The 17893-nt window shown below is 54.4% G+C and overlaps 4 protein-coding genes across 4 annotated transcripts; 1 reads left to right on the top strand and 3 right to left on the bottom strand.

Annotated features, from left to right (window-relative positions):
• Positions 1-297: 297 nt before the first annotated feature.
• On the top strand, positions 298-1200 carry NCS54_01027100 (Hypothetical protein; the record flags this gene model as incomplete). The annotated part of the gene is made up of 2 exons (XM_053155586.1): positions 298-667; positions 719-1200. The coding sequence occupies 2 exons, from the start codon at positions 298-300 to the stop codon at positions 1198-1200; spliced, it is 852 nt and encodes a 283-aa protein (XP_053011561.1).
• Positions 1201-1967: 767 nt separating this feature from the next.
• Positions 1968-3517, bottom strand: NCS54_01027000 (Hypothetical protein; the record flags this gene model as incomplete). The annotated part of the gene is made up of 2 exons (XM_053155585.1): positions 1968-2141; positions 2198-3517. The coding sequence occupies 2 exons, from the start codon at positions 3515-3517 to the stop codon at positions 1968-1970; spliced, it is 1494 nt and encodes a 497-aa protein (XP_053011560.1).
• A 4921-nt stretch (positions 3518-8438) lies between these two features.
• NCS54_01026900 (Proteasome subunit beta) lies at positions 8439-9409 on the bottom strand (the record flags this gene model as incomplete). The annotated part of the gene is made up of 6 exons (XM_053155584.1): positions 8439-8757; positions 8819-9059; positions 9114-9148; positions 9197-9211; positions 9265-9310; positions 9376-9409. The coding sequence occupies 6 exons, from the start codon at positions 9407-9409 to the stop codon at positions 8439-8441; spliced, it is 690 nt and encodes a 229-aa protein (XP_053011559.1).
• A 476-nt stretch (positions 9410-9885) lies between these two features.
• On the bottom strand, positions 9886-10600 carry NCS54_01026800 (Sulfhydryl oxidase; the record flags this gene model as incomplete). The annotated part of the gene is made up of 2 exons (XM_053155583.1): positions 9886-10279; positions 10365-10600. 2 exons carry the CDS (start codon positions 10598-10600, stop codon positions 9886-9888), a joined length of 630 nt encoding a protein of 209 aa, XP_053011558.1.
• Between the last annotated feature and the right edge of the window lie 7293 nt (positions 10601-17893).

The following is a 17893-nucleotide window of genomic DNA, read 5'->3' as shown; positions in this document are numbered from 1 at the left end:
ACAAGCAGTAGTAAAATACCTGGCAGGAACAAACCGCCCCCGTTTAGCTTGCTCGTCACTAACAGCAACCGGCTGGAAGCCAGGGATGGTGGGATGGTGTATCCTTTTTCATCACTGCGGCACGGAATAGATGATGGGGGGTAACCCCAAAAAGTGTCTACCGGGGTTCTTCTGAGGTGCCAGCACAAAACGCCACCGTTGTAACCATCATCATTCTTTTCTTATGTCAGATGCTGTTGATATATATATATACACGCGACAGCAGCTCACTCTACTGACTTGAGCAACTCAACAACCATGACTTCCGAAGATCGCATCCCCTCTGTACCCCCGCCATGGACCCTCAAAGGCGACGTCTACGCCTTTCCATTCTGGACCTCGGCATCACAAGGCGAGAACAAGCTTCCCTCGCTGGCGTACTCACCCCTCGAGGGCCAGTCCGCTTACGCCTCGCCAGAATCTGGCAGGCACGTCGGCGGCGTCAGCATGGTGCAGTTCATCCGGTATACAGACTCACCCGTGGGTCCGTACGATGAGATGATTCTCGCGCCGGGAGGGTTCGAGTATGAGAGGGAGGATAAGGATGGGAGGAGGGTCAAGAAGAGGAATCCAAGGATTACTAGGATTTATGTTTCGCAGAAGCATACTTGCTACAACGGGAGAAGGAGTCCGTCACCTCTCTCTAAATAACATTTGACTACAACTGACGATATATCAGACTGGAACGTTCCCAAGCATCTCGCCCACTTCGACTGGTCTGAGAACCCCGACGGCTCAACCAGCATAAAAGTATACCCTCACGACTCAGACCCGGCCACCGAGTCGTCGACCCCAAGCGCGACGCCGTTCTTCCAAGCAACGTTCAAACCGCTCCGGTTCGCCCCGTCGTTCCCCTTCCAGACAAACTGGTCCAACTACATCGGCATCGAGTCGACCCTAGTCCTGCCTCCGCTCCCCGCCGGCAACGGTACCCAGGGCGAGCTCCCGGGCACCGACCGGTGGTGCTCCGTTGTGCCCCAGCAGTGGAGCCCACGGTGCAGTCTCGGCTGGTTTGATCTTACCCAGCACCGGGACAGCAAGGGTAAGTTTGACAACTTTTGGCCCGGCTGGGGAAAGTGGCACTTTGGATTCAAGATGAAGGACGCTGTCACCATCTTTGATCACCCCGAGACGTGGGATGCCCCCAGGTCCGCTCAGTAAATAGCAGTACATTCGTATCGTTTCGTTTCATCTAAGCACAGTCCATATGAGCAAACACTCCCGAATGGTCCAATCTTATCTATCTTGCTGAGGGTTCGCACAACACAAGTAGAGTGAGCTCATACAGATCCATACCAAGTAAGCAAATGCCTCTTTACCAGAACGCCCTGAACTCCTGTGCACGCCAAGATCCATCTTCAGCCCCGTCCCCTCGGCCAACGGGTTGCCTCCGTCGCCTCTCCAACCTGCCTGTGTAACAAGAGCCCCAGTCTAAGCAGCAAAGACAAGTTCATCGGGTAGCCCACTGCTCGCCCGTCCAGGTCGTCCGTCAAGTCATTAATAAAGGTCAGCCAAGTCATACACACCACTCGGAGCACTTCAAGAGCCCATCGAGAACGCCTCGCCTCCGTAGGCCCATACGCCCCTTGCAGTCCTTTCCATACCCATTCATCTATCCATCCACACGGGTTTCCAGTCCGCATTTCCCATATCGTCCATACGTATCGGCCACAGGCGTTTCTTGATAGCCAAAACCTACGCCAGATGGCCCCGGTCCACGCTGCCGCACCTGTGGCGCTGAGAGAGACTACCCTGGCCCTGGGTAACCGACCTGAGAAGTGTTTCACCTCAAGTCGGGCCCTCCCGTCCCTTGTCGATACCGGTTTTGTCAAGATCCGGTGGTGCAGGCGGGTCGGTATCAGACCATCACCAGTAAAAGGAGCTCTGTAGGGTTAACCGTCTCTTGGACCCTTGAGCCATGAGCCCCTTCATTCGGCAGCCCCAGCTGCTGCCTTCTTGGCTACCACCTCACGAGCGTAAAACTCGACCAGCATAGTCGCGTACGCCTCCAGGTCTTCCACTGGAACGGCGAGTCTGAAATCGTTGAGGAGCAGGAATTGAAGCTCAAGATGGTTCAGTTCAACAAGTGGCAGTCCGCCGACCTAGTGCCGCCGTGTTAGCACACAAATATCCAACCAGAAACTAGCTTTGCACAAACCTTAGCATATCTCGAATTGGTGTAAAAGACGTCAGAGAAGAACTTGCTCGCGCATGTCACTCCCGAGATAATCAGACGGTGGATGTTGAAGCTGTCGACAACGAAATATGTCGCAGTTGCCATAGCAGCGTGGTCGTTTGAGGCAGATGTCCCCCTGTTGCTGCTCTGACGGCTGGGCCGGCTAGAGTCAACCATCTCCTCGTCATCGTCATCCGCCAGATCTGAGTCACTCTCGTCCGAGTCCTCGTCACGCATGGGGGTGTCTTGGGAAGCCGCTGAGGCCGCTTGACGAGACTCTGTTTGCCTTCGCGCCTCCTCGCTCTTCATCACCATGTCGTTAACACGTTCTGTCATGCGGTCAAAGTAGACCAGCAGACTGAGGAATACCTCATATGTGGTGGGGCAATACTTGTGTATTCGCGACAGGTAGCTGAGGATGGTGATGGCGGGGACATTCTTGCCATGGAAAGCAAGAACCGAGTGGCTCAAGGACGAGATTGAGCTGCCGCTCGTGTCGCTGGACTGGTTGGCTTGCTGCTGATGCGCAACATTACGCTGCATCGCATCGTGCTGTAGGTCATTGGTGGTGGTGATCTTGGTAAGGAGCGCAGCAACCATCTCGATGATGTCGCCGATAGGCATCCCACTGATTTCGTACTTCATCTGCTGAAGTGGAGGGTCGTTGAGAATACCAGAGCCGCCATTGCCAGACAGCAAGTCGGCACTGGCCAGGCTCTGAATATGTGCAAGGTCACGAATGTGAATAACAGTCTGCTCCGGTACTTGGGATGATGCGCTTGAGAGAGGATACGAGGGGTTTGGTATTTGAAAGTCGTCCGAAGCAGGAGAAGGCTGCTGGGCAGCAGGGTTAGTGGGGGTTGGGCCGGATCGCGGTTCGTGACCTAGGGGACCAGAGTCCCTCGCGTCAGATGCCATAGACGAGGTCTTTGCATTATCGGCGGGAGCAGGGCCGGTAGCAGCGGATGGCGATGATGACGGGGGAGGGGAGGGGAATCGTGAGGCTCCGCCGCTTGCCGACACGTGGGCAGCACCGTGGCCCGCAGGCACGGGCGTAGACCCCGACACCGAAGCGGATGCGGGTGTGGTTGACCACGTCGTCGCGGGGTTGTTGCTGTGGTTGCTGAAGTCGGCAGTGGGATCTGTGCGTTGGGCTCGCGGGGTAGCAGAATGTCGCGATCGGCTAACGGAGCGATAAGATGAGGACGAGTCGTGAGAGTGTTGATGTTGGAGGGAGGGGTTGGCAATCATGGTATGGAAGTATGAGGAGTCCGAAACGAAGTCGCCGATCACAGCGGCCATAACATCGCTATCTGGCGACAGATATCGTGGTGGAGGCGGGGATGCAGATTAGGATGGTTAAACAGAGGGGTATCGCGTGTCGTCGCTGGTCTCGAAGAGAGTGAGGAAAAGGATATCGCAAATGGTATCTGTACTGCAAGAGAGTAAAAGAAGGGATATTATTAGCTCTCGAGGTCCAGGAACGGTGATGTTGCAAGGTGGTGCTGTCGGTCGGCGGGGAAGAGGAAAACGGGCAAGGCAAAGAAACCAAGGCGATGACGATGGCGATGGCGATGGCCAGGTCGACTTGACAGATCAAAATGAGGATCAAGACCAAGATGGAGGGGGCAGAGAAGAGGAGGGGATAGGATCGGCCCGGTGGAGCAAAAGTGACCGGGACAAGCCAGACTTGGACTTGGAGGCTGAGGAGGGACAGGCAAGAGATGGGAGCCAGATGAGGAGGAGAGGCAAGGTCAGCCTGGTGCGGCGGTGGATGATGACTAGCGAGCGGTTGAGTGGTCCAGTGGGTGTCGTCCAGTGGGTGTCGTCCAGTGGGTGTCGTCCAGTGGGCGGGCGTCCAGCACGCTGGTGGTGACTGGCTCATCCCAGAGTGGCCCAGCACCCGAACGCCTAGCAACACGCACCAGAGGTCCCTCAGCAGTCGCCCCTCAGCCCTCGTGGGTGAGCCAGCGGGTACCATGTGCTGGCTGAAGCGGGTGGCCGAGCGGATGGTGGGGGCGAGGCTCGACGTCTTGGGAGCCGGCGCCCATGGAAATTGGTGCTGCGCCGACTCAGGCTCTCCGACAAAAACTCGGGATGGGCGACAATGGACATGGACGAGTTGACTCGGTGTTGAATGTCACCCATCTGATTGGTGCGTCTTCCCAGCCTGTCAAGCCTCCTTCAGGGTTCTTGAGAGTTTTTCACTGCCCTTTCTTTTTCCGAGTTTCCTGAGGGTGTGTCCAATGTCCCGGGCAAACTGGGTTCGTTCGTCTTTATTCCCTCGTAGAATCTGTGGTGGAAGAGAGAAGGAATTCTCGAGTGGGGTGAGGTGTCATCCGTCGTCGATCATCCCGTCTCAAGAATGTCCAAGACAATCTTCCATGTCGATAAGCTGTTCCCCTTCATGGGCAGCGAGCATCATGGCGCGTGCTTCAACCAAGTTCCATGCTAATCGAGATTGAGTGACCGAGGCGGTGGGAGACATGTAGACTCGTTGTAGCGATCTTGTCGGCGCGACTGTGATCTGAGGCGTTGCACAGGATACAGCCAAAAGCAATGCTGTGGCGTTGTGAAATCGCATCCTGACAGAACGCAGGCTGACGACGTCACCATCCTTTCCAGCAAATGCACATGTATCCGCACATTCGTTCCAGGAGCTGACTCGATCCTTGACTCTCCTGCCTCAAACAGTGTAACTGCCCATCATCGGCTGTCTGCGTTTCTGCGACATTTTATGCCCTCATCCACCTTCTCTCAGCGCTGCGATTCGACACAGCATTTCGAGTACCGAGAAGTCGAACCAGGAGGGGATGACGACATACGCAGCCATGTCGTGTCGATAAGGATAAGGAAATTGGTTGGAAAATCATGGAGGGATAGACGAGGACGGCCGCAAGATGGAGCCCCGAGATCAACACAAAGGAATAAATTCACTTACCAAAGTCCTCGTGTATCTAAAAGTGCAGGCGCTCGTTAGGTCCAAATGAAGCACAGCTAACAAAAAGGAAGCAAGTCTGAGTTATGCTGGCAGATGCAATGCGAGTCGAAATACGATCCGATATGATGTGGGTGTAAAGTGCGAAATGCCTGAAAAGAGCCTCTCAGAGTTGTCGCAAGGTTAATAGTTGCCAACGGACCGGATACAATTGGCCTCCGAGTGAAGCGCGATCCAAAGGACCAACAGTCAGCAAATTGGCGTCAGGTGTGTGTGTGTGTGCGTGTGTTCCGGCGAAGGCGTCGGCGACAGCGAGAGGCGAGGAGCGGAGCGGAGTGGTGTGGCGGGGAACAGATCCAGAGCTGCCTCCGATCAGCGCTTTTAAGAGAAATGGCACGATGCGGAGATGCGGCTCCCAGGAACGGCGGCAGCTAGGACGAGCGTTGAGGCTGGGTTTGCCGAAGCGTCTACGCTTGGTCTCGTTGTGCAGGAGGCTCGAAAGCGGTTTGGAGTTGAAGAATGCAACTGGATGGAAGCCGTCGACGGTTGGGCTCTGCCGTCATGAGCACGGGCCGGCAGTCAGATAGTCTACGGAGCGGGATCCCGCTGGGAAATGGCGGTCGAACGCGGCATTAGCAGTCGAACTGGCCTGGTGAGAGTCTCAAGCTCCAGAGACGTCCACTGCTGGCGCCTGAAGTCGGCCACGAGCGCCAGCCGCGAGACCTCAGTCCAACCTCGAGGTGGGAGCGGCAACGAATCGAATGACACGGCTTCGGGTGACAGCAGGTCTCGGTCGACGAAAACAGGTTGGTCCCGCCTGCTTGGACACTCGTACGGCCCGTCCGCTGAGACTGGTCTGGATCTGAATCTGGGTCTAGGTCTGGCAAGTGGCCTGTCGATTGTGGCTCGAGCTCTCTGTGGTGGAGTTGAAATGGAGACGAGTTGATCAACAGCTCAAGAGTGGACGGTAATCACGTCTCAGGGTACGTAAAGTAAGGCTTAGTGAAGCTGCTGAACGTAGGAAAGGAGAGGGGACAACGTGGGGATTGCAATACGCGCAGTTGGCGGAGGAGGAAATGCGAAGCTATTGAAGATTTGAGACAGAGATGTTGACTCATGTCACGGGCGCAGTTCGTTCCTTCCATGTTCATTGCTTCGCTTCTTGATTGCTTCTACCTATCGCGTCGCTTCCTTCCTTGCTTGGGTAGGTACTTGCTTCTTCGGGAAGCACCTGCCCAAACAAATACACACGCAATACACGAAGCCCCTTACGAAAGTCGAAATAAAAGACCATACCTGGCATCTTCTGTCCTTTCGCTTATATCAGACAATGGGCCAGATGTTCAGGGGAATGAGCCCAATGGAGGTTTACGGATCCATTACTCCAGAGGTACGTAGTCGATACCCAAAATCACTCAGAGTCCGAGGGAACGCCTACCTGATTCGCCAGGCGCCTGACAGGAATGCAACTTGACTTTTGCAAGCAACTCAACTCTCAGAGTCAATACCACACCTATTTTTTTTATGAAACATCGACTTCTTAAAACTCTACAATATACATATTCTCATTTTCCCGAGTTTCAACTACAAAGCTATCGGATCGAAGAGACGCCCCGTAAGGCATTCTGAACCGCCTGACCACGCCCCTCCATCTCCCCAGCTCCCCCGAAAAGCCAAGGCCGAACCGCAGCCAAGCCCTGTCGCACGTGGGCAGATTCCCCTCGACTCTGGGACGGGGGTTGGGGGAGGGAGGGGGAGGCGCGCACCTGGAGACGGCCGAAATTCGGGGTCGAGTCCCGGTACCTTGCCTGCAAGCGAGCGCCGGATCCGACTGGCAAACATCCGCGGCCCGGAGATGTTACCGTTGACACGGAGTTGGTCCCTTTCCTGTCTCTGATGGGAACATTTGACGACATGCAACCAAGAATTACGGTTACAACCTGTTGGACTGCGCCTCGGAGAATAATCAACTGACATTGTGTCGAGTTGATAAGCTCTTGAACGGAGAGTGGACGTCCAGGTATATCCGGCTATATATCCCCTGCATGTGAGCAAGGGTCCGGTTTCAACACCATTGACTATCACCAACATGCCCTCCATCATCACCCACGGACTGGACCATAGGACTGGCCCCCTTCGTTCTCGAAGCGTCTGTCAAGAACTACAAAGACAATGAAGAAAGAAAAAAAAAAAAGCTCATCTTCCCCTGCGCAAGAGTCTCCACTGCATCCAAGACAGTCGAATAAGCATGGCTGTTAGAGAACGCGATCCTGCACTGCAACCTCTTTGGAGCCAGGCTCGCGATTGCGCTCGGCGCACGTTATCCAGCGACATGACCGTGGTTGCCCAACGATGCCAGGCAAATGCCCAATCCTCAGCCCCTAGTGACGCCCCCAAAATCCTCCCGCAAAGTGATCTTCCTCGTCACGGCTCCGTCTCATGCGCCCACACGTGCCCTATTCAGCTGCCTCACTTTTGCGGCAAGGCGAGTGATCGGCCTTGGTCCTGATACCGAACTGCCGCAGAACACACAATGCCGATTCATGCGACAGGCTCACCGCTGAATAGTCAGCCTCATATCGTCAAGACGAACAAGCCCGAGCGTCTCCTATCAACCACACAGCAATTGTGCCTGCAGCACATGGCATTGTTCATCTCAACTCCCAATCTTACTTACATCACTGGGCGGGCAGGTTCTTCGTGTCCGCGTGTCTGTTCCTCGCCGACCTCCCATTCGCCGCCTCAACCCACCCTCTTATGCACGCCTCCATGTGCCATTCTCGTCCTCGCGCTCAAAGCCTCTTTCTAGAAGAGCGGTGAACCATTCTTAGGATCGATCCTCAGCCGTGGATGCGTCTCTAGCTTCAGCGAGAGATTGGCCTTTTCCCGTCTTCTTCTCTTCTGTTCAACCCTTATCCTGGACGTTTGATGCTGAATCTGCGCTACGGTGCGCTCGAAGGATCTCTTTCACTGCCATGTCCTTGAGCAGACTCTTGCTATTCGCCCCGATGCTCGGACTCTCTCAAGATCCGACGCAGACTACGCGGCCCGCTCTAGATGCCGCTCCCGTTCCGCTCACATGGTGGATCACGACCAGTTCCCCAGGTGAACTCGGAAAAACTCCATCGTCATTATTCCGATTATCTAGTGTACAGGGCCGAGTGACGTCTAGCCTGCAAGTCCCTCCCTGATTTCATGGCCTGTTTATGTCATGACAAGTCCGTATCAGCCCAGCCCATGCTGAATTATTCCCAAACATTTCTTTGTCCTGCTATATCAGGACCTTCACTCGTGCCGCACCGCATAGTCCGTGTCAGGGAGATACAGGTGTCGGTCCGCACCGTCCTTGGTGAGAACCACCATGCGGATGACACCTCCCGAGCTGCCGTCCCACTTGATGGCCTCCCTCAGTGCTCCCTTGACGAAGTTGACAGCATCGTCCTTCTCCATGCCCTCCCGCCAGTTGGCATCACAGTATCCGTAGATGTAGGTCGATCCAGAGCCACCAATGGCATATGCTTGCTTGTGAAGGGAACCGCCCAGGGGGATGGAGTATACTTGGCCACCGAACCGCTCATCCCAGCCAGCGATGATAAGACCCGCGCTATTGATAATCATTAGTCCCCAGAGCAGTCCACAAGTTGTGTTATGAGGCCAAGACGTACGACAAACGGTCCTTGTTGGAGTAGCAGATCTCCTGGAAGATGGAGGCAGCGGTCTGTGTCATGGGGGGCTTGCCATTCATCATGGCAAAGAGTCCGAGCTGGTATTGCACAATGTCGGCGACAGCCTGGGTATCGGCGGCTGAGCCAGATCGGCAGCACCAGATGGTATCGTGTACTCTTGTCAACTTGTCCGTCACTCGGTTCGCGATGTAGGCACCGGTCGTTGTTCGTGAATCCGCACCTGCGCAAAAAGGTCAATATCTTGTGGCAGTGATGCAGGAATACTGAAGCGTACCCAGAATAACACCATCCTTGAAGGTAACCGCCATGCTATCATCATGTTAAGATATGTCGTTCCAACATCAGGGAGGCACATACATCGAGGTTCCCAGGCTGTCCATCGGTTAGCGTTGCTCACATGTAGAATGGGATATAGTAAAACTTACTTGACCTCTCCCTTCTTCAGGCGGTCCATGTCCACATGGATTCCATCTAGCAACGTCAGTAAGCTTCCCATTCAACAACCCCATGCTATGACGAAAGAGCTCCCAACGCACCCTCATTCAGCACTCCGGCGTGGCCAAACTCCATGATGACAGTCGGTCTATTGTTCTGTTCGATTGTTCAAAGAAATGAGCGGTCGGGTGGTTCGGAGTGGTGTGTCGTGATGGTATGTCGTCGTTGTTCGTTGCTTGGGGAAGGCTGGAGCTCAAGCCAAGCTCAAGGCAGCTCTGAACGCGCAGCCGCGCCACGGCGGATAGAGAAGCACGTGATATTTCACGTGATTCAATATGCGATGCAAGCACTCCGTCTTGGTGATAAACCATGACCAAAACGCGATGTAAAATATGCTTTTACGATTTCAATGTGATATCTAATACTATACAAACTTTGGCTTTGTCCCGTACACTCGCTTGGGTGAGGAAAGCAACTTGACACATTCTTAAGGAACACGTATACTTAGACCTCTTCCGCAAGCTGGACGGCCTGGTCCCGCCAGTGCCAGCAAGACTTCTTAGTCTCCATCTATAAAATACTCGTACAGTCCAATATTAGGTTTCTAGATTTCAGTGCTTGTGCAGCTCGGCGTCGGGTGCCGGTCCCTCAGCCTGAGCACCCTCCACGGCCTTCTTCTTGTCCTTGTCCTTATCCTCGTCGCCACATCCGCAATCGTAGAAATCGCCAATCTTTTCGCAGTCGAACAGAGGCTTGTGCACTCTCTCGTTGACGATGTTGTGGGCGAAACACAGCCATCCGGCGGCGGCGTTGCGGCTACTCGTCTGGGGAGGGTACTTGGCAAGCACCTTTTGGAAGTGCGCGGCGCACTGGCCGCAGGGGTAGAGTCGGGCAAAGAGGTGCATGAAGGTCTCGAGGGCCATGCGATCCTCCTTGGTCGGCTTGTCGGGGAAGCGCGCCATCATTGTGTGGAGGAACTTCCACGTCGCGTGGCCAAGTTCGGCCCTACAAGAAGAGAGTTGTTAGCAGATGCATCATCAACGGTCTAACGTCATCGCAGATTTGGACCATGGAAGTCATCGCATCTTACTTGAGCGTCGCATTCTCCAGCTTGGGCGCGATGGACGCGCCATCGAGTAGTCCAGAGGGAAGGGAATCAAGGTCTGCCGCGAATTCAGATCGAGGGGCATCCTTCAGGGGCACATCGAGGCCATCGTTCAACTTGGGAGCGGCGCTGCTAGAGGGCCCAGAGAAGAAGTATGATAGGGTGAAAAAGACGCTGAGGACCAAGACAAAGGTCAGGGTGAGATGCTGTCGGCGAGCCATGGCTTCAATAATCAATGAGTGAAATGGAGGTTGATCCTCCGTCTGTGGTTGATGGTCATGATACCACAGATAAATCCTCCCAGCGCGGGCCAGCCCAGAACACCGAGATCGAACGAGCCAAGGTACCCCTGTACTCCGGCCAATCGCGACGGGACCCTGGGAGCATCTGAGGCAGTGGGCCCACCTTATTCAGAGCAAATGAGGCTTCTTTTCACTCAAATCGTGGCACGAGTGGCTTCGATTTATTAGTGGTGGGGCCGGCCGTCGCCGGCACCGACGCCCGGCGCCGATGGTGGGTCTCCGGACGTGCCAGATATCGTCTTTATTCGCACCTTGATCCTGTTATTGATGTTTTGACCCTCTTGGTTCTGGAAGTGTACATTGGTCTACGTGGTTAATACATGAAGTAGTCAATGTATCTCTTCTCGTCACAACAAACCCGCCAGAGCAAAGTGACCTCACTTCTCTTTGAGCGCCCAACTTTCTTCGGACCCGGGAGATTGACACAAATGGAGTTGTTTGGTTATTCATGGACTTGAACCATGTTTAAATATCCGGCGTTCCTGTGCGCCGGAATGCATCGGTGTAGGAGCATATGTGTGTTCTTAGTATTCGCTCCTACATCTACTCAAGTGGGCTACCCCAGATGATCTTTAACTGAATGGTGAAGAAAGAGAAATAGGAGTGGGCCTGAGTTGATTAGTATTCATGTACTAAGCGCTAGTTTCCCCGGTTTATCTGTCTTGTGTCATTGTCTATTCCTATTTCCCTACTTGTTCGTTAGTCCAGTCTCGCTGATGAACTTTTCAACAACAGTAGTCTCGAACACTCAGATGTGACAAACACGAGAAACACATGGCTCCCGGGATGAAAAAAAAAAATTCAAAAATCGCAAAATCAATAATAACAATAATAAGTAATCTCCTAAACTTATCATTGAAGCCACAGGAAATTATTATTCGGGATACAGGACAGATATATAGCCCTATCCACAACCCGCACATTTCCGGTTGGCTACCCTACACCAAACCACAATTTCGAGCAAACCAGGCATGTGAGGAATCGAGTCAGCAATGATGCATTTAGGTGTCAGGCTCGCAGATTTGGTGTGCCTTTTGTGTACATGATGTCCTCGGCGCATACGGGAAACAGCCATATGGTCAGGCCTGAGTGGTTCAGCAGCTATAGTCACCCATCCTCGATGATGATTGAAGTGAAATCATGGACGAACATCAGATAACACACACCACCAGGACATTAAACCACTCATCGCACGACAGAGGGTCTCCAAGAGAGAGAGAAATATCACAGATATCATGCTCACACCAAGAGCACCGACACTGAATGTTCCCAGGCGGGTGATGACTGGACGACACCACCCGGGAACTAGAATACAGCACACGTAACAACACAGCAGACCACAAAAGCGGGAATAGAATGTAGGTCTCTGGATTTTCAAATGCTGGCGAAGGAAATCACTCAAAGCCCAACTCCGCCACAATTGTAATAGATATGGGCTCAGTATGACCGGCAATCACCCCATCTCCCAGCCGAGAGACTCACAAGCGATCAGATCAACACTCGCCTATAGGACTCGTCTTATTCGCACAAGTTTCACAGCAAGAAACGCATCGACTAAAGCCCCGCTGACGTAGCTGGTGAGGATAAGAGAGGATTGAAGTAAAATAAGTCTGTCTCGATCATGACACAGCGTCTCATCTACATAGATATTAACTCATACAACCAGAACTCCCCACGCAACGGTCGCCAGAGAGACAAGGGCGATGCCGATGAGAAGAGCAGACAAACCGGACTCATGAAAGACGACGGGGACTCATCACTCGAGGTCACCACCCACACTTCATTCCAGCGGTGCTTCATGTCTCGCCCCATGTCTTGCTCAGCCATCCAACACCTCCCTACTTACGGAAGGCATTGAGCCAAACTGAAACCCGAGGGAGCCCCCGGGTCACCATTCCAGAGGGTGGTAGAGAACAAAACGACTCTGATCCGTGGCGCGCTGATTCCACCACGGGACTGGACAAACTGCCAGTGGAGGGTTGGGCACACCTACATGATGATAGCAAGGTAGGATGGGCCAAGACGCTGGCTGGCATGTAATCAGCCCTGAGACTAGAAGAAACCCCCTCGGTGAAAGAACTCGAAGGTAGCTTCACCTCTCTGAGTCAGGAACGATGAGCGATGCGAGACGAGACAAAACTGTTGAAAGTCTTGTCCCTGGCCCTGTCGTCATATGGAGACAGCCTCTCGCCCTCACCATAAGGAGCTCACGGCCGGGAGAATGTGGAAGAATGCCCGAAGGGCAGCCGGAGATGGTGCAGAATCATACACTCGTATGACACACAGACGCTGGCATGGGAACTGTCACCTGTAAACCTCAGCCACCTGAGGAAACGGTGACAGCAAACACCGAGAGGGTAAAGCAGAGCCAAGCAAAGTTGAAAGCCCAACGAGCAGAGTGTCACCTCGGAGTCGGAGGCCTTCACATCGGGACTGACTGAACTCGGGGCTTCAACTCCCGGGTTCCCAGACAGGAGCCACCGGGTCTATTGATTCAGGCGAGACGAGCCGCCGGCGACCATGTCTCAGGACGTCGCGTGTCCGCCATTCCTCTTGCCCTGGCCGAGCCGGACGATCTATGCCGACAAGTCTAGAGAAAATGGATATCCTCCGAGTCAACTTGTCGGGGTGTTTCTCTCGACGGGGCTGGTGTTTCGTTTCAGGGAGAGTCAGGTAATGACAAGGGCCCGTTGACGCGAGGGAGACAGGAGAAGCTCGCGCCGGTAAGCTTCCTTTTTAACCAGGTGGAGTGAGCGGTAGGGCAAAGGGCGGCTGGGACGGTAGTGGTGATACTGGTGAGTGTGGATGCAAAATAGGTGTGGCGGACGCCAATTGCGATTAGGTGCGGCCACCAGCGGGAGAAACGGACGGGATGGGTGAGTCGACGAGGGGCCGACAGGTGTTTCCTCCTTTTTGGCATCGTGGGCTATTTCCAGAAGAGCGAACTGAAGCTGAAGGGGGATGTGATGTGATATGATGAGATGAACCTGGAGGGCCACTATGGAGCACCTGCGGTTGACTCCCTAGTCTAACAAGCCAAAAGTTTCTCACGGCTATGAATAGACGAGAGAAACAGGATAGCAAGCGCCCAATTTAGTCGGTGTATTGCAGACTTTGACAAAGACGGTTGCTGATCATGAGCCTTGCAGGGGAAGGCATGTTGGATGGCGACCGAATTGGGGCGAGGCTATCCCAATTTGGTGAGGCCCTGGACGATTTGTCGTATTGTGGGCGCATGGGAAGAGCCAGGAGCTGGCCTCTGCTCTTGACAAGACACCAACGGCAGCGAGCGGGTGCTTCAGGTGAGTCGAGGGACTGTTGGAGCGGGATATGGACAGATGATGGTACAGACAGCTGGACACACTGGCATACACGATGCATGACGGGAGATTGCGACCCGGGATAAACTGTGGGATACACGGGCACGAAGGTGTACTATGTATGCATCCTTTTACGAAAGCACTAATTCCCCTCTTGCACGGGCTATGCACATGGCATTGTGACTATGTATAGTAGTCAGATACGGGTGACGGGTTGTGGGGGGGCCAAGCGTGACCAAGGCAAGGCAAGGCGGCAAGGAGAAGGGGGAAATGTCATGGTAACATCGTAGGACGGGAGTGAAATGAGCCAGAGTCAAAGTGGTGTTGAGTTGGCAGTGGGAGATGGTGATGGACGAATAAACTGACTGCTTGGGAGGAGGAGATGAGGAGTCTAATAAGAAAAGATGAGATGAGACAAGGCGCAAGATGTAACTCATTCGACGAGTCTTGGATCCAGGAGCAGTAAGCTTTGCTCCAGAGCAATCACAATAAGTAAGCACCAAGAAAGGTTCTTGGGGTCCATCGGCAGATGAGGCGGGCATGGAGTCGACGGGGAGAACAAAGAGCCCGATGCCATGGGATTGACACGAAGGTGAGAGTTGACCAGATGAATCAACACGAGAAAGCCATGTGCGAGAAGCTCTCTCTGTGAGACATAAAAAAAAAAGTCCAACATCGACAATGGCTGACGCGCAATCTCGGGGCGCTGGACCAACCGAAAGGCTGTGTTGCTTCTCCGTCATCTCTTGGGCGTCCACGTGGAGTTGAGGAATTCGCTGCACGAAAGCCACACGCAGAGAGAGACATTTTGGGAGCGCACGCGAGGCCATAGGTTGATTCGCCGAACAAGCCAGAGGCGCAATTGATTGATGATGACGGTGGCTCTCGAAGAGTGTCTTGCTCATCTGGTGTGTCCAGCCACAATCAAGATGGCTCCAAGCCATGGCACTGAAGGATCGCTTGCCGCGATGCCATGCCGCGTGGAGTTGTTCTCTGTCTAGTACAGTACCCATTGATCAAGCTCTGTCGATCCCTTTTTCTTCCTTCTCGAAGTCTCTTGCTCGCAAAAGTCATCCATGCCCGTTTACTTCTCACACAGATGACTCTTGCCGAGTTGCACCGGTGGCCAGGGAACCCAGACAGAACGAGGTGGCCCTGGTAAGGATCCCAGTCTCCCATGCCACGGAACGGCAGGGAACAAGGGAGAGAATAATTAAAGGCCCAAGCCTCAGCGGCCCAAGTGGCGCTCCGAGACGAAGCTAGGTGCTGCTAGGACCCTTGCTCCAGCGGGTCTCTCGTCGTCTTTTTCCCTCTTGGTGCGCCCCTGTCGCCAACCCGTCGACTCCATTCGCGGCTTGGTTCCTGGCTTACGGCGCCATGCCACGGGGTGGCCCTCTCTCGGCTGCCCGCTGAGGTGGGGACTGCGAGGTCCACGGGCCCTGACTATCGGCAGGGGAATGACCAAGGATTTGCCGGTCGGGAGGCTGCTTGTTGTGGTTTAGTTACAGGTACGAAGCCCGTCGTGCCTGGATACTCGTTGCTGGCAAGCGTTTGCACGGGAGGTCGGAGTATCGCCGAGGGTTCGGGCTTGTATCATCATTCATGCTCTCCCTTCGAGCAGCCTGTGTAACAGCGAATGGAAGGTTGCATCACCACTGTCCACGCGCTGTCGTCGCATTGTTCAAGGCTCTTGATGGTCCATTTCAGAGCGAAGCCATTGTCAAATATTGTACCGCACTCTCCCGGCATGGGCGAAGCTGACCAGACCAGTTCACGGCAAGGGCTGGACAGACCTTGCCTAGAACGAGATGCCCAAGACAGGCGACAAGGCTCTAGCTGCAAGCGAGATCACGCTTAATTGTCCCCAATTCCACCATTTCATGCCTTCTTTTTCATGCGGTCCCTCTGGCTGAACTCTGGCTGCCTCCAGCAAGGAGACAGAGTTGCATCTGGTGTTTGAAACTTGATGCGCACTGGATCAGATTCCAAGCTGGGGACAATGCAACTCGGAACCGTTCCCGTAGAAGAGCAAGGGAGAGAGAAGACGAAGGAAGAAAAGAATGGAGTCAAGCACATCTTGCACACGCAATCCTCTCCATAATTGGACGTAAATATGCATGAACAAGGAGGGAGGCCAGAGATGCATGTGCCAATATGTGTAGATCTTGTCGCATGGGATGGCGCTATACCGGAAGGGTTGTCTAATTCCTCGACTGGCCAATGATTACATGCCACCCCAGCGCCTTCCCCTTGCATATCGCAGGATCAGTCAGATTTAGCACGTGCTCACAATTACCTCGCACAGCCCTGAATGCCTTCACAACTCGGGCACAACTCCAGCCCAGCCAGGCACACAGTCACAGTTCCCACACTCCCTGCCCCTCGAACCCAGCTCCACGGCAGATGAGAGACACGGCGAGCGTTTGGGACCCGACGCTACGACACACTCCGTCGATTTCCACCAACGACGCCGCTGTTGCATGGCATGTCATGCCTCGGACGGGCAGTCTTTCTTCGCCTTGCTTGTGCCGCACCAGCCCTCTCCAGCATGCCGGTTGCCCCTCGTGCAACGCATGCATCTTGTCCATGAGGAGAAGAGGATCTGGACAGGATGAATCCGCCTGCGTGCCTGCCTGCTCGCGAATGCAGCCCCAGCCTGTGACCGTTCTGACAGGCCAGAGCACCATTCCGTCTCTTGCTCGGCCGCTGTGCCGTGTCCTGGCATCATGACCATTCTTTCTGCGACGATGCCGTAACAAAGCAATCAGCCACACCCTGGCTCGTCGTTCACGGACGAGACCCCCTACAGCCCAGCCCAAGAGACGTCGCCTCGGTAGGGAACTGCCAGGGACTGTGCTGGACTCTCAGCGGCCAACCCCCTTTTGGTGCGCAATTTCCAGGCTGGCGCCTGGGCGGGTTCTGTTCGCTAGGCCAGGCTAGTCCACCCACCACCATCTCAAATGCGTTCCAGGTGACCTTTGGCTGGCTAAGGTTGCTTTCGGCGGCTCTGCTTGTGATATGCTGTCGAGATGAGCAATAGAGAGCCACTTGAGCGCACGCAGTCGACGGCCAGCGAGCGCAGCATCAGTCAATTCAAGACCATCAGCCGTCAAGAACAGCAGAATGAATTGCAGAAGGAGGCTTGAAGCATTCTGCAGCGCGTCCCCATTGCCATCCCTGCGTTTCTTGCAAATCGACCCATCCCCACGTCAGACCCGATAGTGCGTTACTTGAAGAAAACCTTACGGGTACAAGAGGACGACACCCAGCTGCCCCTTGTCGCCCATGTACTTTTGCAAGTCGGCGGTAGTACGGATGAGTCCATCACAAGCAGGACCCCATCTCTTTGTTCGCTGCCATCCATACAGCGTCGACTAGGGCCTGCGCCTCTTCCTCTCGATCCAAGCAAGCCCACCTGCAACGGGAGTACGAAGCCGTGTACCTTTGTACCGTGCCTCGTGTGCCTTTCCAACGCTCAAGCTGCCAAAAAAAGGTGTCCCACGACGTGCCCACGCCCTCTCCAGGCCCAGTTCAGTTCACTCTGGCTCACCCCCTTCTCCATCGTCCTCCACCCACACTCCCTCCTTGGCCCTGGTCCCCTTGTCCCTGTCGTGTTTCCATACCCTTCCCATCTCCCCATTCGCCTTCATTCCTTCCTTTTGCTGTTGGCCCTGTCGCTGTCCCTTCTTTTCTCCAGCCCTTTCTTTCTCTTTACTCCCCTTCCTTTCGTTTCCCTCTCCACACCGACCTCACCTCCTCCGACAAGCTCCAAGGCGTCGTCGACCGTCCTTTTTCGATTCTCGACAGCGCTCCCGCGCGTGCAAGCCGATCCCTCGAGAGAACCCGTCAGCGCCTAATCCCTCGCCTCGCTTCATGTCTGGTCGCCTGTAGG

The sequence above is a fragment of the Fusarium falciforme genome, chromosome 8, assembly GCF_026873545.1.
Source record: "Fusarium falciforme chromosome 8, complete sequence".
Lineage (NCBI taxonomy): Eukaryota > Fungi > Ascomycota > Sordariomycetes > Hypocreales > Nectriaceae > Fusarium > Fusarium falciforme.
The sequence above is the reverse complement of the archived record's forward strand: the minus strand, read 5'-3'. Positions and strand labels throughout refer to the sequence as shown.